The sequence below is a fragment of the Rhipicephalus sanguineus genome, chromosome 1 (assembly GCF_013339695.2).
Source record: "Rhipicephalus sanguineus isolate Rsan-2018 chromosome 1, BIME_Rsan_1.4, whole genome shotgun sequence".
In the NCBI taxonomy this organism is placed as follows: Eukaryota; Metazoa; Arthropoda; class Arachnida; order Ixodida; family Ixodidae; genus Rhipicephalus; species Rhipicephalus sanguineus.
This window is the reverse complement of record NC_051176.1, coordinates 292,871,298-292,892,896: the sequence shown is the minus strand read 5'-3', so window position 1 is coordinate 292,892,896 and position 21,599 is coordinate 292,871,298. Positions and strand designations below refer to the sequence as shown.

Genomic DNA, 21,599 nt, shown 5'->3' with positions numbered 1-21,599 from the left:
ACAAATTATTATGGCTGGGCACTCAAGGCACACCAGGGAAACATTGATGAGATGGAGAATGCTGTCCTTGCCACGTACTATCATGTGACTTCCACAGATACAAAGCCACAACATTCACGGTGCCCAAAAGGCGAAGAATCATGGTGTGCACACAAGGCAGTGGCAAGGCAGCAGGCTCCTCCCAAGCACCAGTACAACCTCCCTGAATACGTTGCTGAAGCCCTCCTCCCAGTGTACACTCGCCTCTCAGATCGGAAGCTGTTGGAGCGCTGTCAACGAGGCAAAACTCAGAATTCAAATGAGAGCCTTCATTCAGTAATCTGGTCGCTTGTGCCAAAAACCAAGCACGCCTCGCTCTTCATAGTCGAAACTGCTGTTGCGGAAGCAGTTGCCCGGTTCAATGCCAGAAAGAAACGTGCCTCTGAGGCCATTTTGAAGGAGCTGCATTTGAGTCAAGGCAGCACAGATGTTGAAAGGTGTCTAGAAAAGGACCAGCGGCGGCTAGCGGCATGTGACAAGAAGCATACCAGAGCAGAAAACTTCAGGAATGCCATGAAGAGGAGGCGTGTGAAAGAAAATGATAGTGATTATGTGCCTGGTGGCTTCTAGAGTGAAAAGAACTTCCATCTGTTGCTTTTTAGTAGCAAGAAGAAACCTGTACCAAGTCTTCAAACTTCTTTTTGAGTTTTCTCAAAATCCGTTTTTCGCCTATGTGCTATACTGTTGCCCACAGTATCTTTTGATCTTGTGATCAGATTTGAATGACTCTTGTTGCAATTGAAAGCTTATGAGTTCCTATACACAATAATACTACTAAATTATGGACTTGGTCAAGAGAAAATTTTTTATATGCTGATAAAACTGATAAAAATTTTCATGTTCCCAACCATTACATTACAGATGGCAATAACTTTTATAAAAATATAGCTAAAATTACAGTAATGGTTTAGTTGTGATCCTTGATTGTTCTAGAATATGGCCATATCAAGTTTTCTAGGATATTCAATGATTAAATTGCAGAACAATTGGGCAATTTGATCATTCATTATTTATTTAATATTTCAAAAACTACTTGAGCTAAGAAAAAATGGATTGCATATCTGTTTATAGCAGGTTAAAATATACATTGCCTGAAAATTTCATTTGAATATGACAATAAACAAAAGTTTTTTTTAGAAGACCAGAGTCTCCCCTTAAGGGGAGATGCGGGTCGAAAAACACGAGTTTTCTAAAAAATTATCGATTTTTTGTTTTCGCCTGTTTTGTTAAGATTAGTACCTCTACTGTTCTGAAAAAAAAAAATCAATGTCGAGACTCAACTGGAAATCTTTTAAAATTGCGTCTAAAGAGCACAAGGTGGCTGTTAAAAGGCCGAAAGTGTGTCATCTTCGAGCACCTTGCCGCTGATAATGCGCCGCCGCTCACCATTGTCGACCGCATGAGGCGAAGAGCCAAGCCTCACTCTTCAAATAACAACGGTTTCCTGCGCTGCTGCAGCGCAAGAAATAATAAAGAGAAGCACGCTTTTGCCGCCTTCTTCGAGCGCCGCGACTGGCTTTAAATCACGTGGTACGGATCGGGAGCCGCCATTGGCCGCTGCGCGCCTGTGTGTGCTGTGAAGCCTACTTGCAGGATCCGTGTCTCGTCGAGCAGCGCAGCTGAACAACGCTTTTCTCGAGTGCTTATCCGTTATTGATGAAGAAAGCCGTAGGAAGCGCGGTCACCGGCCTGTGAAGTTTCACGCGACGCACAAATTTCGAGGACGCCGGCGCAAATCAAAGCCGAACACTCAAACCACGAAAAGATCGTCTGCTGCTGCAAGGCGTAGTGGCAGTGACGCCGATGCGTCCGACGAGTTTGCCGCGGCATTCGAATATGTGAGTGCCTCCCAGAAAAAGATCGGACTCTTCGAAGACGAAGAAAAATCGCAGGACGACGAGTCTTCGTTGATTGCTGATATGACAGCACTGAACATGTTGGTTTAATCGAGGGCACTCCAGTTTTGAACGTGTTCTGGAAGAGCTTGGCGTGCTCCCGTCTCATGATCTGGTTGCTCTTGGCACATCACGGGACAGCACACGCCAGAAAAAAATGTCTCAAAAACTAACAGGAGAAGCAAGGGCCCGTCGGCGTGCGCTGAAGAAAAAAATCTCTTGTCGAGGAGTCAGCTCGAAAGAGCCGTGAGGGCCAAACTTATGGTGCTGGCGCATTTTAATGGCAGTGGCCACTACAAGGAGGATTTTTCTTTCTTGTGTACAAATTTCGTTGCATTCAATGACATCTTTGATAAATAAACATGCAATTTTGACTTTAAAACTCGTTTTTCTCAAAACACAAATTTTGCCATTTTTGTCAATGTGCCCCTCCTTTTTCGGGTACTTCTGGTGCTCAGATCTGCATGAAATTTTTCCCAAAGTTTTTCCAAAGTACGAGAAATGCAATTATCTTGTTTAAGTTTCGATATTCTTATTATAAAATAAAAAAAAAAGTTATGTAAACTTTTACTAGGGTAGGAGAAATATGAACTTCCAACGTTAAAATTTTTCACGTCTAGTACATATTTTGTATGGACTTCCTAATTAGTTATTTGCATTCCGCACTTTATTTGAAACATTATGAACTATCAATTGTAAAAAATTATTGAAGTTTAGGTCTGAAAAGAGGGGGGGGGGGGGCAAAATGCTTCAGTTTTTCACTTTGTCATGTTGCAGAACTAAAAGTATGCAACTTGCAAGAAAACATAATTATATATTTGAAATCAGCATAAAAAGTTCTATAAACAGCTCAAGTTTCATTGCTCTAGGGTGAATATTAAAGAAAAAGTGTCTTCGAGTAGCATCTCCCCTTAAGGGGAGACGCGGGTCTTTTTTTTTTATTTCTTTTATTAGCTGGGTGAACTGAACAAAATTTAACAAACTTCTCTCATTTTTTCTGCAGATTCCAAATCTCTAATTAGATTTTTGCTAGCTGCATTAGTACAAAAGATGTGCAATCTCTAAAAGCATATTTCTTACGGGAATTTTTGGCAACTTTGCTTTGTCAAACACAGAAACAAAGTATGTGGCAAGGCTGCCAGAGAGCTGGTTTAGCTGGTGATGCTAATCCGATTGTCTTCAACAAACTTTGAATGCAAAATAAATAGACGTAAATGTGAGTGAAATTTTTTTGCTCCATACTATTTCTGATAATCGAGAATTATAATTTGGTGAACAACATTATCAGAAAATAAATAGCATCACCGGCTAGACCAGCTTTCTGGCAATCTTGCCACATACTTTGTTTTTGTGTTTGACTAAGCAAAGTTGCCAAAAATCCCCGTAAGAAATATGCTTAAATATGTGTTAGAAATTGCATATCTTTTGTTCTAATGCAGCTATTAAAAATCTACTTAGAGATTTTGAATCTGCAGAAAAAGCTGAATAAATGTATTAAATTTCATGCCATTCACCCAACTTTTAAAAAACCATTTTTTAAGACCCACGTCTCCCCTTAAGAGGAGACGCGGGTCTTTTTTTTATTTCTTTTATTAGCTGGGTGAACCAAACGAAATTTAACAAACTTATCCCATTTTTTCTGCAGATTCCAAATATCTAATTAGATTTTTGGTAGCTGCATTAGTAGAAAAGATGTGCAATCTCTAAAAGCATATTTCTTACGGGAATTTTTGGCAACTTTGCTTTGTCAAACACAGAAACAAAGTATGTGGCAAGGCTGCCAGAGAGCTGGTTTAGCCGGTGATGCTAATCCAATTGTCTTCAAAAAATTTTGAATGCAAAATAAATAGACGTAAATGTCATTGAAATTTTTTTGCTGCATAGTATTTCTGATAATCGAGAATTATAATTTGGTGAACAACATTATAAGAAAATAAATAGCATCACCGGCTAGACCAGCTTCCTGGCAATATTGCCACATACTTTGTTTTTGTGTTTGACAAAGCAAAGTTGCCAAAAATCCCCGTAAGAAATATGCTTAAATATGTGTTAGAAATTGCATATCTTTTGTTCTAATGCGGCTATTAAAAATCTACTTAGAGATTTTGAATCTGCAGAAAAAGCTGAATAAGTGTATTAAATTTCATGCCATTCACCCAACTTTTAAAAAACCATTTTTTAAGACCCACGTCTCCCCTTAAGAAACTAGGGTCCTTAAAATTACGTATGTATGCATTTTCTATTAAAGGAACACGCCACCTAATACTTAGCTAGTGATGTTGCACCTCAGATATGCATGATATTTACTTTTTGATCGACAACGTTCACAAGTATGAACAGCCGTACCAGTTCAAGACGGCTGGCCCTTGGGCAAGTGGTTCAACTTTGGCCGAGTGGCTGAATCGAGGGACGTGCCGACAAACAGAAAGACAGACCAAAATTTCTGCGTTTAAGTTCCCCAAGAAAGACTATCGTCTTTAAAAACGTCGGAGGGGTGCCCGAGATGCCCATTGTCAAATGCCCGAGGATGTCGAGGGGGATCGAAGCAACGACATGGGCAAATTTTCGCTCGGCCACAGATCTCCCGACGACCTGCCGACGACCAGATGCGTTTTGCTGGTGTTTTTGGTGTGAAACTACTACGGCATGCTGTCTTTGGAGGCATCGGCGTCGGCCTAGTGTGACCAGACGGTCCGGCGACATCGTCGGCGGGCGACTCGTTGGCCGACCGTCCACATCTGCCTCGTGTCTGCGTCGGTGTCGTGTCGCTCTAGTGTAAACGCGCCTTAAATACACGCCTGCACATGTGAAAAGTCCATGAGAGCATCCCAAGAATGAATTCCTCTCGTATCCGGGCGATACAAGCAAGGTAGACGGTCACGTGAAGCTACGACAAGCTGCGGATATTCAAAAATAGGGAAAATGAATGCAGTTAATCTGCGAGCAGGCAGAGCAGGAAAGTTCCAAGGAGACTATCAGTGGCATCTGTCACATAAACCAATAAATAATGAAAGCAACCACCGTGTTCCTGGGGGGAGTATTTGCAGGAACAGCAAACCACTACTGCCCAGCGCCATTTGATATGTAAAAGCACTGCCGACTGCGGCGTGCAGCCTCGTCAAAATAAAACTAGTGTCTTGACTAGGGGGGCTGGATGTTTTAACGCGATAGCACTACAGCGCACATCTGAATAAAAAGCTGTCTGTGTAAAAATTGGAAATAAATTACTGCACTTTTGCTAATTTATTTTCGGAATAACTTCGGTAAATTGAGTTCAGTGCCATGAAAGCTTCATTAATTTGAGTTGATGACAACATCAGGGGTGCATCAGCTGTGCCAATTGTGTCAATTTGATACAATTCCTTATTTTTGCGCCAAGCTGAGCCAGAACCGTGAAATTTGCTAAAATTGCACCGCACTGTGCCGAAACGCCTGACCAGCCGTAAAATTTTCTCAGGTGGCATAATTTTAGCAAGAAATGCAAGCCGCGTTGGGCACCTGCAATTAGGGCATCATTATCATCCAACCCAATCCAAACGCACACACCCTAACCCTAACCCCACTGTGGAAGGAATGAAAAAAAAAAAAGAAAGGTCAGCGGTTCTAAAATTTCATGGCCTTGTTCCATTGCATGCAGAATGTTTTTTAAGCCACTTTCGCTGCCGTACTCCTGTGCCTTGCAGATTGGGAATAGGCTACTAGTACTAGCTGTCATGGGACGCAGCACAATCTGTTACTTACACACTTGTGCATGCACCATATAATTACAAGTACTAGTATGATCGGTGATGTCTAAAAAATTACTGGCAATTATTCAGAGCTGTGTATGACATTCCTGCAGACCCGAGAAACAATAAAACAAGAACACGCCACTTTTATTTTTTTTCGCCACCCCCACTTGCTCCTGCTTTACAAATCTCCAGAATTTCGAGGCCACCAGGTTGGCAGGTCCACATTAGCATTTCCAGCACCTGTCAAATGATTTGACAAGCACTGCAAATACTAATGTAGACTTCGTCATTGTTTGCACTCTGGGGTGGTTCAGTACACTGCTTTTATTGAAATAGCAGTGCTCACGTGCACTGTGTAAGAGTTGGCTGATGATGAATGGTTCGTAGATATTTTTGTTTTCTTCTATAAAAGTAAGCCTTCTTTGTTATACTGCTCTAAATTTGGGATTTCGTGCTAAAAAAGGTTTTTCTTTTTTTGTAACCTGCTCCAAACTTGCATTTTTGGGCTCCATAAGCAGTATCTTGCTGCTAAAAAAAATTGCTCCAAATTCTATTTCGGCTGCTGCACCCCTGCAACATTGAACCTTATGGGTACTTGCCAGGGAATGGAAATTTCTTCGTTAGATTGAGAAATTCGCAAGATCGGGTTTCGTTAGTTCTAGTTTTAACTGTATTGTCTATTACGTAAGAAGTGTTTTATGCATGATTTTTAACAATGCTCACATCGGGAGTTGTACATAGCAAACTTACTCAGGTTGGTGTTGCAACGGCTTCAACATGCAGATGCCATGTTGCTTCTGGGCTTGAGATTTAACGTGCATTGGCCGAAGTTGCTATGCGCAGTTGCAACGTTTAAAATACAACAACGAACTTAAGCTAACAGCACTGTAGTAGTATTCTACATTTTGCTAGTCTTAAAGGGGTCATGAACCACTCCTCGGACACACCTATGCACAGCTCAGCCAAACCTTGCAGTCATGCGCAGCAAGGAGAGCTCACAAACAGAGCGCATAGTTGCCATTTTCTCTGGTACCCTCTTTTCATGCAGAGGCCTGTGCTCACATTTTTTTTTTTGGAGCTGTCAGCGCCTGCTGTTTGGAGTTGCACAACAGATAGCATGCTGTTGGCCACTAGCTGACATAAAACAGAAGCGGCGTTTGGATTAGATGCACTCCTTGACACAGGGTGCTCTACAGGCTAGCACCGTGCTCCACACTTACGCCAACTGTACGCTGTAGCCACACAAGTGCGATCAAAAATTAAAACGAAAGAGATCGATTGTGTTTCATCTTGTGCGCTGATCTAACGTCTCCCTCGTTCCATCCCTCCCTGTGTAGCTTCAAGTGTGCTTATTGGGAGGAGATAAGAAAGTATATCATCACTTATTTCAAAAGCAGCTAGTTCATCTGAAGGCTGTTGCTAGTTCATCTGACATCTGTTGCTTGCCAGTGATAGTTGTTTGCTTTTTGTCTTCCCTGGTTGAGCTCCATTGCCATAACCTTTGCAATTGCCTTTTGCAATTGTGTTCTCAGTCATACTTCTGTCAGTGTTACCACGTTCTTGTTCTCTTATTTTGCTTTTTGTTTTGTGGTCCATCACTTTTTAAGTGTATTGTTCATCTGAACATGAGTACTACACTTGTGAAATAGTCTGTTGGGCATTCAGTGCCTTTCCTGTTTCTTCGTGTTCCTGCACTAGCTCATGTTTGATAATGGAGCACACGCTGAACAGCAAAGTCTGCATATTGATGAATTCTGTCTAGAGACAGTAGTTTCAGTTTTGCCTATTGGTAGGCTTCACATACATGTGAACAGTCACAAAGCAACAATTTTTAACAATAAGAGCATGTGTCCCGCCTTTTCTGTTATCGTTTGACATGTTTTGTAGCAGCAAAAAAAAATTAATGAGCACTTGTCTTACCCTGTCTCTCACACAGCTTTGTTCACTATTGTTCGCCATATCATGCACCAACTAGGCCAACAGGGTGTATTGATAAAGAGAGTCTAGTGTAGGCAAGGCAGCCACGTCAGCAACATTGTTGTGAAGGTAGACTGATACATCAGCAACTGATAAGTGTTTCTTTAATAATCGCACACATATATGACTTACATGTGCTGGGCTGGCAACAAAAATCATTTGAATTCCCAGGTTTTTTTTTACTTCGTGTGTGTGCCTAGTAGCAGTTTAGGGCAAACATTAGGGTATTGTAGCTACAGCTGTTTTTATTCTAGCTGCCACCACTGCCCGTAATCCCTTTGATACACCATGAGCAAAGGATAATTTGTGCAGTAAGATAATTTTGTGAGTTAGTGTATGAAAAGTCGCATGTGTGCTGTAAGGTGCTAAGTCTGGCTATAGTCACCTGATAGTGCATTTCATAATCTTTTGAGTGGAAAATTTGCTCAGAACATTAATCAGAACCAGTACCATTTCAGTCTTATTTGTACATGGGTACGTACGCAGATAGAGTTAAGGTCTTTACATTGGCTGCCATGGTATAGTATTATTTAGGCATATGATGTCTGCTTATGCCTGCGTTGTACTTGCACCTTCCCTTTTTCAAAATAGTGAAGACAGCTGTTGTAACGGCGGTGCGCTACCTTCAACCAAACATGACAGAACCACAGATTATCATCACAGACGGTTAGTTTTTGTGTGGTGCGGCATACCAATGTTTGGCTTTTCTTTGCGCTTTCAGCATCTCTTCCAGATTGACTAGAGAGGCCACTAACAGCGTCGCTGCACAGCAGCGTTTGCATGACCACGTACAAAACACTGGGTGTGTGGTGCGAAACCATTGCTACATAGTATCCCAGCAGCATGTCCACAAAGCACTCCCATCCCTGTCCATGCCATTAGGATCTTGTTTTTCTGCTTAACTCTTTCGGCCCATGAGTTACTGAGTGTAGAGTTGCTGTTTTGAATTTTGTGGGAACACTACAACCTTAGTAATCACTTCAATGGTGCTTTGTTGCTCATCAGGAAAAGCAAACACCAAGCTGGATTTTTACATGAAGGCGGACAGAAATAGGATAATCATATTGCAGGAGTTTTTCAAATTGTCTTTGTACCAATGGTCCATGTGGACATATGCTTGGGCCGAAAAGGTTAAACACGTCCTTGTATCCATTGTATCGTGTACATTGCGGATGATTACTGTACATGCCTGCACTTTGCTACCTTCCCTGGAGTAGATCCTGGGATGGCATTCTGGTTTGCCTTAGTCTTAGTGTGCATGTCCGCATGGAGTGTTCTGCTTCTTTCCTAACTGCATGCAGATTCGAAATCCAGTGCTCGAGTGAAGAGGTCACTGTCATCAAGGTTGGCGACAGAGGGTGAGTGCTCGAACAGCTATGCTTAGTGCCTCAAGATACCAAGCATGCTGTCATAATTTCAACTAGTTTTGCAGATATGAAATATTTTTCATACATGTTTCAAGCACTCAACTGCACAGTCACCTCTAATGCAGATGAATGCTTGGAATCTGTTCAAACTGTCACACACACTACCGTTTGAGCCTGTGGTGGTGAACTGGAAGAAGTTAGCACCATTCCCAGTATATCGTTGACTAGGTAGAACATAACATGGGCTGTAAAAGAGCAGTGGAGCAGATTTTGTTCCAGGGAGCTTTACTTTGCAGAAGTTCTTTCCTTGAGCAACTTCATTCATACATATTGACAAAGTAGGCAAAACCAACAAAGGTCAGTGTGATACTTCATTCCTACATATATTCACAAAGTAGGCAAAATCAACAAAGGTCACTGTGGTATAAGAACAGCGTTGCTTATATGTATCTGCTGTTTATGCTCATGGTAAACTTCTTTAAGATGTGTTATTTCGCCCTTCCCCCCCTTTACTGTGATATCATATAGGGTATTTTCACTCAATTTATAAGTTGGCCGATATGCATGAGCAGGTATTGTTCAACATGAAGGTACTGAATGACGGCACATAGAAATGGCATACCTTGCATGCTATTTCTGTATGACATTTTTACGAAGGCAAATCAAGTCCCTGTGCATTATGCAGAAACTTAAAGGGGTCGGGGAAACATTTTCCGAAAATTTTGAACTAGGCGTGTATTTGGAATCGTGGCCATCGATTCAATAATATACCTCAACTTGTTTCATTGTCCAGGTTGATTTAATAGCTATAAAAGCACAATTTCGATTTCCTAATGTGCGTTCCCCTCAGCTCTACAGCTCACGTCATCTTAGTCAGCCAGTCAAGTCTCTGTCATCGACAAAACATGGCGGCGCAGCGAGACCTGCTGAGCCATAGTTGACCGAGGTTCGGAGCATCATACTGTTTCGACTGCGCCGCCATAATGACGTCATGCACACAAACCGTACCAACCATCCAACCTTCCTGAGCTGCAGCGTCATATGCCGACCTTTCCGAGCTGAAGCGTTGTATGTTAGAGCCACGGTAAAGAAATATGAGAGGTCTCGCAACGGCGGTGCTTCACCGGGCTGAGAACACATTGACTACTTGCGTGTGTTTCGACCAACCTCTGAAGGGTGGCACTGTATGTTCGGGCCTAGAGTTACTGCAACTCTAAGGATGACCATCGTTCACGCACGTCGCGTGCAGTTGCGAGTACTTCTGTGCTTTCTGTTTGTGCACAGGTGTTGCTTTTGCATGGTTTCTTCCAGAATGAATAGCTTTGTGAACCTGTGATGGGCAAAAGATGTTTTGTACTCGGCTGCAAGACTGCGTACAAGTCGTGTCTGGAGAAGTTCTCATTATTTTCTGCCCCAAAAGATGATGAAAGATGGGGTACACGACGCGCTAATACACATCAAGATGATTTCATTGCTATACAAAATTACAAAACGAGCATTCACTGCATTTGCCCACATGTATCGCCCTGAACCGAAGTGAATCAGACGAGCGTACCATCTGTCAAACTGCTAGAAGCTGGGGTGGGCGCTGTTCCGACACCTCTCTTATTTCTCCGCCGGTGCTAGAATGCAGTCTGCTTTTGGACTTTAAGAACTACTGTGAACTAAAATATTGCTGTATTATTTTATTACTTCCTAGCTTTCATATAAATCTATTATTTTAGATAAGCAAAGGTTAACGATATGTTTACGATTTCAAATATCTTAAGATGACGTCACCTCCTGATTAGTGCCTATGGCGGCCGGCGATGCCACATTGTCATTTTAGGAGCGCAAGAATGCTAGGATTTCAAACGGGCATTACTAAATATAGACTGAATATTGCTCCGAAATATTTAGGAATCTGCGTCCCCGATGCATAATGAAGCAGTAAAAATTACAACCGGGCAGCTTCATTTTCATGACCCCTGTAATATGGCATTACTAAATTAATGTGACGGGATTCCTCCTCAGCTATGAAAACATTCTAGGTAAAGGGAACTTTCATTGAATCAAATGTATTTTGTAGTTCGGCATGTGTGCATTACCTCCACCCCCTTCTATTACTAGATAGCTGTAGGTATATTGATGACAAGTTTACATTTACCTATCTTGGCTCTAGATATATATGACAGCTTTAACCCAAAGCTGGTCATGTTTAATTCGAATAATCTGTTCGGCAAAACTTAGCTGTTCCTTCCCCTGCACATTTTTTCTTAGCATGTGCACATGCTCTCTTTAATATAGTGCCACGTGTTTGCAATGTAACAAAGTACCGGAGTGCCATAGTTAAAATAATTAGTAAAAGCTTTTGCCTTAAAGGGACACTAAAGAGAAACAATGAATCTGTTTAGATCGATAAATTGTGCTCTGAGAACTCTAATGTCATTAATTTTGCCATCATACGTTTATTAACCCCTTAAGTGCTTTTTTTTTTTTTTTGAAAATTTCCCAACGAAAAGTGCCTATTTTTTTTTTATTGCTGATTTCGAATCTGATTGTACTAAAAAGTAGCTAGTTGATGCTGAAAAAATATTTGTACCACATACTTAGTCAAATCAAAACACGGAATAATGCAAGTGGGCCTGTTGCAGCTCCTGCACCGAAAGCGAGTTTCTCAATTTTTTCCCGTTTTCTCCTCGCTTCCGAGAGCAAATGAAGCACTTTTGAAGAAACTGCTGAATATATTCCATAAGGTCATCTGGCGATGACAAGTTGAAAGTCTTGCCTGGAATGGCCAAGAATGGACAGCGAGGAGGCTTCACAGGAAGATTGTCTGCAGCAAGCAGGATCCACTGGCGAGCACTCGCGATGTTTGCTTCCGAGCTATTTTCATCATCACCGGAGGAGATGCTCAATTCACCGCCATCGCTGTCTTCACTTCCGGACACAAGATAAACATCTATATCCGAATCATCATCACTTGAAGAAGATGACGCAAAAGAAAAGCTTCTTTTTCGTGTAGACAAGCCAGCTATGCATGGGTGGCCGCCACCGCAAGCCATCTTTTTATACAAAAACCGCGCTCTTTCCGCAGGAGAAAAATAAATTGTCAAGTAAATGCTGCCACCTGGTGGATTACACGCAATCTAAGCTGTAGAAGAGCGCCTCTTGTCCTGAACGCTAGAGGGGAGTACCTATTACACTAGGACGAGCTCTGCTCGTCCAGAGCAGTTAGGGGTTAATAGAGGAAAAAATCAAGTTCAAGGTTTCATTTTTAAATTTCGCACCTAAATCTCCCCTGGTGACGTCACGGATTTCAAAGCGTATTTATCGTATTTTGTCGCCATTGGCTCTACATAATTACCCTAAACTTCATATATTAAGTCTATGGCCCCCTCAGGGGACAATGTACTTCATTTTTACCGATTAGGAACTACGTAGACCCTAGTAGGTGCCGCCAAAACGTGACGTCACGGCGAATGGTGCAGAAACTTCAAGGTGGCGTCGCCACCCACATTTTGTTTTTGCGCGTTTTCTCGCTTACTAAGCGTCCTCTCGCAGCAAGCGTGGTGTTTTTGGTATCGTGAAAGAGTACTTTACTAATATGAGAAAAATCGTTTTGCTCTTTAGTGTCCCTTTAATCTTGCTTGTTTTTACAGTAAGAGCCTTTAAGTACTATTATGGTGTTTGTCATTTTCTTGGGTGAAGTGAAGGTTCTTTTTAATCTCAACATAACGAAACATTGGCAAGCATCCGAGTACCGCGAACAATTTCTTATTGACCCGGCCACTGCATGTCTTCAGAACTTTTGGAAACTGTGAATGTTGGAACAGCTGATGTGTAGGTTATGATGATGTGCAGTTAAAAATGTAGATTGTACTGACTAATGGCGAATAAGGTATGCTAAGGAGGGTGGCAACAAGTTGCACAAAACTTGGAACAAATGCCACTTCAAATTTCCCATTTATATAAACAAAAGATACTTGTTTCGCCATCTTTATGGTATTTTACTACTCAGAAAGCATTGCACTGCACATTGATCATGAAGCCTATATATCCAACCAATTTTTTTCAAGGCATTGAAACAGGTGTCAAGCAAGTGTACTTTACTGACGTACACCCAGCAGCAAAATAAGTCTGGACACGCGAGCGGCGACCGCAATCAGATTAAACTGCATCCCCGTGCTGTCTGACATTGAGTATCTGGTGTCGAGACATCGCAGTGGGCACCGCGTCCTCACTCGCAGCCATGTCTTTTTAATCACTTGCAGTGCACTAGCTGATTACATGTAACGTGTTGCGGTAGGGGTCGCTTTCTTTGTTCACTCCGTCCCGCACTCAGTTCGAAGGAGGCACAGTGGCAGCGAAGCGTACGCTGCTCGCTTTGCTTTGATTAAACAAGATAATATATCTTGTCTCACTGACAAACCGGTGCCACATGCAGCATTAGTTCCCTTTCTTTCCATGTTCTTTTTCATTGAAACGTATCGTGCGATACTACTATAATAATAATTGTTGGGGTTTTACGTCCGAAAACCACCACATGATTATGAGGGATGCCGTAGTGGAGGGCTCCGGAAATTTTAACCATGTGGGGTTCTTTAACGTGCACCTAAATCTAAGTACACGGGCCTCTAGCCTTTTCACCTACATTGAAAATGCAGGTGCCGCGGCCGCGATTCGATTCAGGGACCTTCGGGTCAGCAGTCGAGCACCATAACCACCAGACTTCCACGGCAGGTACCATGCGAGACTGAAATACGAATGAGGGCACCGAAACCGTAGAGGCGTTGAGCCAAGAAAGTGCTTCATACTTACATAAGATGAGAAGGGAAAGTCTGGCTGCTATGCATTATCTGTCTGATAAGGGCACAGCGAGCCACGCACATTTAACTGCCACCATACCCCTGAGCGCGTGACTGATTGAACAAAGAAAGGGACCCTTACCGCAAAATGCTACATGTAATCTGTTGGTCTGCTGCAAACGAGTAAAAAGACATGGCTGCAAGCATGAAAAGGCGTGCACACGCACTGCAGAGTCTCGACAGCAGACGCCCAATGTCAGAAGGCGCAGCAATGCTGTTTGATCTGATTTGAGCTGCCCGCGCGTCCCGACTTATTTTGCTGCCGGTTGTACATATTCTTGCGAATGATGAACTTGTCGCAAGTCTACGACAAGGCATTGACGAGTAAACGAACAAGTTGCATGCAAGAGAACCAAGAGAAGTCGGTGCATCTGACGCCAAGCATGCATGGTGAAATAATTCACATCCAGAAATGAAAGAAAACTGCAGTAGAATGTGGACAGTCGCGAACAGCCATCCTTGTGGACTGATTCTCGATCAAGGCATATTGTACTTGTTCCTATGAGAAAAAAAAAAAAAACTGAACACATAAAGTGCTCACGGATTTAAACTTTCAGTGTAACAACTGGGGAGCTATTCTCGAACTGTCCATTTGGTGGACTGCCCAGTTTCAAAACTACAATAAAAAGTAACTGGTAGCAAATTTACCAAAAGAAATAGAACAAACAAAAGTAGCATGTGGTAGTACACGGACAAGTTAACAACAGGCTGTGGTGGGTGTGTATCATTTTAGCAGGTGGCTGGTTAATTGTTTGTGAAATTTTTGTTTGTGGTTCCTTTTTCTTTCCCCTGCAGCTGTTCAGTTACTTACAGCATAGTGTGATATTCAGTTTTGTGATGATGCTCTATCTCAGAAGCACCATTCTATGTTGTGAAAGATGCAGGTAGCACCAGGAGATTGGGAGCCACATCCACAGGAATGTTTCACTCAAAAGTGATCAATTAGCTGGCCCGTCATTAACCTCTCAAAAGGGCTGCATCTTCATATTTTTATGGCACCCATTTTCTTGCGAATGCACTCAGTGCCACTATGTATTAACCTCTCTGATGGTTGCTTCTCCTGATTGGGTGGCACAAGATTTAGCCTGGATACCAGTACATGGTGTTTTCAAAGGCACAGTTTGCCATCATGAACTTAAATTTCTGACCAGCCATGTTTAGGACACTAAAGAGTTGCATATTTTCACACTTCGGCTGCTTTAGATTACAAAATTTTCTATCATATTGTGTCTGTGTTTGTATGTGTGTATATATATGTATATTTGTGTCTCTTTATGTTTTCCTTTGTCGATGCACTTTTCGTAGGCTTTGTTGCAATAGGCATTGTGGATGCATATTTCTTTTTTACTTCCTTTTCTTATTTTTGTTCATGAACTTGTCTGTTGTAGCTTTTAGTAGCATGAACACCATCGCATCAGGGCATTCAGGCAACTTTTTCATGAGGCTCTACCACTAGCTTTAAATAGGTTCGTAAACACTAACCCCTTAACCGTTTTGGACAAGCACAGTTCGTCCTTGCCAAATTGTGCCCAATCCGTTTTGGACGAGTGTGGCTCGTCCGCTTGAGATAATATCTCCCCATGAGAGTTTTGAACGAGGCTCGCTCGTTTCGAGATAGTTCGTGTATCGCTTCACAAATGGCAGTACATGCTTGGCAGTTCCTTTTATTTTAACCGCCATTTCACATTTTTTTCGCTACTTGTGTTTAGAAAATGTTGTCCAGTGAAGGTGACGCGTTCGTTGCTCGTGCATCGTCGCGGAAAAGAAGCCTTTCATCATTGTACAGCTCTTCAGGCGCTAATTATTGAGATACCGAAGTTTACTTTGATGACTTGATGTGTTATATTTGCCAGTTTTTTGACGATGACATTTTGCGAATCGCGAAAGACAGTAATAGGCCATGGGACAATAAACTTCATTATGCTAATTTGAGTTAATGTGCGCTTCAAAAGTGTTTTTTTTTTTTTTTCCAGTCAAACTCTGCTTTTTCGAAGCAAAATATTCAATATCAAGTTAAAAAAAAAAAAAGACACATTTTAGGTAGAAAAACTTTCAAAAAGCAAAACGGTTAAGGGGTTAACTTGCGGTGGAGGAAATTAACATTAGAGAAATATTAGCCCGAGAAATGTGGCTTTAGCCTGCTACTCCACGTTGGCGAAGGTTGTGGGGGAATGATAATGCTGACAGAACCTAAGCCTCCATGCTCAAGAAATGTATTTTTGGCTTTTAAATAAAAATGGAATTTTTGCCTGGAGTTGCAGTAAGAAAGTAGCTTATAGAGCAAGGCAGTTACACTTAATCTCATAGCTCCCAAAGTTGTTTCACCTTGACTTTTTTCTTTCAACTGTAAAATTAGCCAGTGAGGTGTTTAAATTCAGGTCAACATTGTTTACTCCTTTCTCATCCTCTAGGTATGCACTTCTTCCTAAGCTGTTTGCTTGTTTCAGTTTAGTTGTGTACTTATTTGCTGCTTCTTTGTTTTCCTCCCAATCTCTCCCATTCCCTGTTTTGATCGCACCTGTGACCATGCTGCTTGTGCACCCTCTGCATGCCCTGTGCATGGCACTGCATGAATTTCGCTGTGCAGAGGAAGAGCGTATCGTGCCACAACAGTTTGGGCGGCGAGCGCAGTCAGAGCGCAAGCCCAAGCGCCAGAGTAAGTGTGCGTACTCGGAGCTTATGGCATGGCATGTATAGAGTCTGGCTTCATTTTACAGCTTTTTTTTTGTTTGTTTGTGTTCTTGCTTATTATCATTGAGCTTTTCATTGTTTCTCAAGAAGCATTAAGGAAAATATTTTTGCTCTGGTAAAAATTTGGCCATCAAGCTCATTGTCATATGAATGTGCAACCAAGTCTCGTGTGAGAGAGGAATAGGTGGGGGTTTTTTTCTCCCCTAGTTGCCTGTACAAGGTATCTTTTTATGTATTTGTTTTGTGGCATATTGGTAGCAGTTTCGTAGTTCTAGTTAGCAGTAAGCACCTTTATGAGGGCTGCATTGAAGATACCTTTGTTACCCTTGGTTACGCCCTGGCAGCAGAAATATAGGTATGCAAGTGCAGGGAGATGAACTAAAATGTGCAGACTTGCAGCTGGTTACTATAATAAGGTGCCAGCAAACTCTAAAACTGGCATAAGGAGCCCTTGCAGTGCCCGGGAAGTACTGAGAAGCACTAAAGAATCTCAAGAAAATGAAGCAGTCTCGTAGAATAGCCATTGACATTGCTACCAATGTGTTCAGTGATCAAGTGCTGTCGTTTACTGTGACAGCCAGGAAGAAACCAGAGTTCATAAGTACTACTAGGTATGACCAGTAGGATATTTATTCTTTTCTGAACACAGTAAACATGACTATATTCTTCAGAACTCCTTCCACACTGCTACCACAGAATACCTTTTTCAAGTTATACAATATCTATTTGGTGCCTCTACTTGTAAATGCATTAAATCCCATCATGGCACTTTGTTTTGTCTTAGCAGTGTGTCTTGGATACTTTTGCAATCCATCTCACAAATAATGGAATGAGCATGTTTCCTGCCTCTGCCATCCATGGCAAGAGGGACTAAAATAACAAAGATGGCAGGAAACTGGTTGGTAAATGTTTGTTAACTTTTGATTAGTCCATTTTATCTCACAAGATGTCATCCCACGGCTTGCCAAGAATATGAAATACGTATGTTGTGAACCCTCATGAAAAGGAAAAATGTAATTCACCTTACTGTAGTACCAAGCTACCAAGAAAACCTATACAGGTCTTTTTTTTTTTTTTTTTTAGCAATAGCTTCACAGGTGAAACATTTGACCTGGTCCAAATTTTTTGTCTGCGAAGCTTTTGTTCTCAAGTCCTAGGAATTCCTTTTGTAGCTTCATGCTACAGTGTAAATGACATTTTTCTCTTCCATGAAACAGCCTTTACTGCAGGCATCTGCTTGAGGACAAGGTTTGAAAGTTTTCAATGTTTTTTTCATCAGTAACATTGTCACAGCACTGTTCAGTACACCATTTAAAGGGACACTAAATAGAAAACAACTGCCACAGCGGCGGCTTAGGGATTATGGTGCTTGGCTGCTGACCCGAAAAACACGAGTTCAATACCAGCCACGACAGTCTCATTCTGATAGAGGCAAAATACTAGAGGCCAGGCCCGTAGCCAGGACAAAAACACCTATTCTTATTATTTTTGGTAAAAACACCTACATTTGGGGGGGGGGGTGCCCCTAGCGCCCCCTCCTCCTCCCCCCCCCCCCCTGCTACGGGCCTGCTAGAGGCCCATGTGGTGTGCGATGTCTGTGCACTTTAAAGCATCCCAGGGGGTCGAAATTATCTGCAGCCCTTCTCACTATGCTGTGCCTCATGATAATGTAGTCTTTGGCACTTAAAACCCCAGCATTATTAATTCAAGAAAAAATAAAAACTTTTTCTCATTTTGGTGCATTACTTCTTCACAATACCAAAAGCACCACTCTTGCTGCAAAAAGGCACTTAAGCGAGAAAATGCATGAAATGAAAACACAGGTGGTGATAGCACCTTGAGCTACCCACACCAAACTCTCCGTCATCTTTCAGATTTGGAAGGTATCTGCTGGAACTTACATTGTTATTTATCGGTAAAAATGAATTGTATTGTGTCGTAAGAGTGCCATGAACTTTTTGCTATAAGGTTTCAAAAAAATTTATTCAGCCTCAATGTGGCCAAAGTACAGAAAGAAAAAGACTTTAAAGGGACACTAAAGTGAAACAATCATTTTAGATTATTTTATGTTGATAAATCGCACTCCAAGTAATTCTAATGTCATGAATTTCACCATCATGGGTTTATTAATGAGAGATTTAGTACTGCGTACGTTGCGTACATGGTAGCGTTGTGTACGCAAGGACGCCACGTATTGCGAAGTGCGCATGCGCAGAGCGCAATGTTCACGTATCGTGATGCGTATGCACGCATTCAATCCATGCGTGCGTACGTATGAGCTGGTCGTGCACGCTCTCGTAGCTCTCGTTTGTTCGGGGCGCAGCATGAGTGCCTCTATATCCGTCCAACTGAGGTAGGCCAGGCAGTAGGGGTTTCAAAGAATACTTGAGTTCACCACTGTTGAGGAGAGATCGCCGCACCTACCGCACGGCAGGTGAGAAAGCGCGAACGTTTGGCAATTGTACTCGCACATGCGTCTACCGTCCGTTTGGAGTAACTACAGCCATGGTGCCGTACTACAGCCTTAACCCATATATGCCCAGTGTCCTACATATAGGACGCTTCTTTGAGGCACTATAACATTGCTATTTCTTTATCTGATGACTAGCGCCACCTACAGCACTTCAAGCAGGTCTCCTTCTCAACGTGTGCAAGCCTAGACATTTCTTGCTTTTCATGTTGCCATGTGCCAACCGCTTTCTCCGGGCAAATGTGTGCTTTGCATGAAAGACGTCATGGAGAGGAAGAAGTGCAATGTTGGTGTGCACGTGAAATGTTTTCAAAGCTTACCACACCCGCACATCGCACCCCTAATGCCCAGTGTCCTATATGTAGGACGGCAGAAAAACAGTGTTGCGTTTACCTGGCAGTAAATAAAAAACTTTTGCTTCTTTTGAGGGTAGAAGTGCACTTTTTGTGAAAAAAAATATTTGTCTTGTCATTTTTTCTGAGTTTGGGCATATATGGGTTAATGTGGCTAGAAATCTGGCCGTAATCCTGCTATCACACTTGTATTAGCTCGAAGGGTCTGTGTTATTTATTTATTTATAGAATACTGCGGACAAAAAGTCCAAGCAGGGTGAGCATACATGATACACACTAAATAACAGAATGAAAGGAAGTTGCAAAGCGTTTTTTACACAATTTCTTTGGATATATTCTGATCTACCAGATGGCGCAACACGCTTTACATTCATTCGTTATGTACGCGGTTATTACGATGCCCTAAAAGCCCTATCGTGGCAAGCGACACCACGTAACACAAACCGCTTGCGTGATGCGTATGTTGCACCATTCCCCAGTACTAAAACTCTCTAATACAGGAAAAAAGCAAGGTCAAAGTTTCATTTTTAAATTTCACACCGAAATCTCCATGCATTACGTCGCCGATTTCAAAGTGTATTTTTCGTGGTTTGGTGACCTAGGCTCAACGAAATTTTCAGAAATTTCGTATGTTAAGCCTTTGGCCCCCTCAGAGGACAATGTACTTCATTTTTACGGCTTTCCTAATAAAGTTGTTTACTACTACTACCGATTAGGAACTACGTAGGAGCTTGTAGGCACTGTCAAAATCTATGACGTTACTGTGTCTAGCGCAGGAATTTCACCTGCATTTTCCTTTTGTGTGTTATCTCAATTACCAAGCATCTTCTCGTGGCAAGCATGATGATTTTGGTGTTACGAAAGGGTAATTTACTAACATGAGAAAAATCTTTTTTCTTTTTAGTGTCCCTTTAAAATTCATGACATCACACTGACATTAGATGCTAAAGTTTTGGTGCACAATTCAAAAACTTCGACCTTCATTTTCCCTTTTGAGGGGACACTAAAGTGAAGCAATGAATCAGTTTAGATTGACAACACTGAAAACTCTAATGTCGTTAATTTCACTATCGTAGTTCTAATATTAAAGGGTAAAGGCAAGATCAAAGTCTCATTTTTAAATTTTGCGCCGAAATCTCCGCACATGACGTCACGGATTTCAAAGTGTATTTTTTATATTTTGACGACATTGGTTCAACAAAATTTCCTGAAACTAGGTATGCTAGGTCTCTGACCCCCCTCAGAGGACAATGTAGTTCATTTTTACCGATAAGAAACGACGTAGGTCCTAGTAGATGCTGTTAAAATCAATGATGTTATGGGGATTAGTGCGGGAACTTCAAGGTGGCATCGCGAGCCACATTTTCTTATGATAACGGAAATCTGGGTGAGTTTGTAAGAATGCATAATAGAGCAGGTAGCGCAAAAATACGAAGACCCAGGAACACATACACGAGACAAGCGCTATCTTCATATACATTTGACGAGATAGCGCTCATCTCGTGTATATGTTCCTGGCTTGTGTCTCCGTATTTCTGCGCTACCTGCTCTATTATACGCATTTTCTTTTTGCACATTTTCTCGTTACCAAGCGTCTTCTTACGGTAAGCGTTGAGATTTTGGTATTGTGAAAGAGTAATTTACTAATACAGTGTTGTTTTAATGACAATAGACTCATCAAAGAATATAATCAATTTAAACTGATTTAGTGTTTCACTTTTAATGTCACTTCCAGCAGCTCGTATGATAATGTTAACAATGACATGTACCATCTTCCATGCTCTTTTTACTTCATAGTTTATGTGAATGTGCTAGTTGTCCTAACATAATGTATGGACTTTTTGTATGGAAAGGGAGAGCAGGAAGCAGTAACAAGGATCGTTCCTACTGATGCATGAAACAGTAACCAGGCAGAAAATACACAATGCGCAAGGACTCATTTGTGCAGTCTGCTGAGGGGGTTTTCTATCTTATCCCCCCTGCTTGTGGCAAATGATGCATCAGCCTGACAAGATGCTGCATCAAGAAAAGTCTCCATGAACCACCAATATGTGTGCCTAGATATTCTGTGACACTGAGTCACTTGCGTGCAGTGATAACAAGAGGGCCAGGGAGATCAGAGAAGCATTTACCATTATTGTGGGAAAAGACTAGTGTATCATGCCTCATTAAATTTGCTTAAAGGGACACTAAAGGAAATAGTAAGTCAACGTGGATTGTTGAAATAGT

General features: G+C 41.8%; 1 protein-coding gene across 15 annotated transcripts in view; it reads left to right on the top strand.

Moving 5' to 3' along the window:
* Positions 1 to 21,599, top strand: part of LOC119379276 (protein hu-li tai shao) — a 170,779-nt gene that overhangs the window by 123,107 nt on the left and 26,073 nt on the right. For 3 of the 15 annotated variants that reach the window (XM_037648529.2, XM_037648533.2, XM_037648532.2), the window contains 3 exons: positions 8,234 to 8,308; positions 8,944 to 9,000; positions 16,444 to 16,512. The exons of 2 other annotated variants lie outside the window; for them this stretch is intronic. In XM_037648529.2, coding sequence (XP_037504457.1) covers positions 8,234 to 8,308; positions 8,944 to 9,000; positions 16,444 to 16,512 — 201 coding nt within the window. The remainder of the gene's footprint in view (positions 1 to 8,233; positions 8,309 to 8,943; positions 9,001 to 16,443; positions 16,513 to 21,599) is intronic. 10 more of the 15 variants (XM_049411923.1, XM_037648534.2, XM_037648536.2 and 7 more) reach the window with 5 other exon arrangements.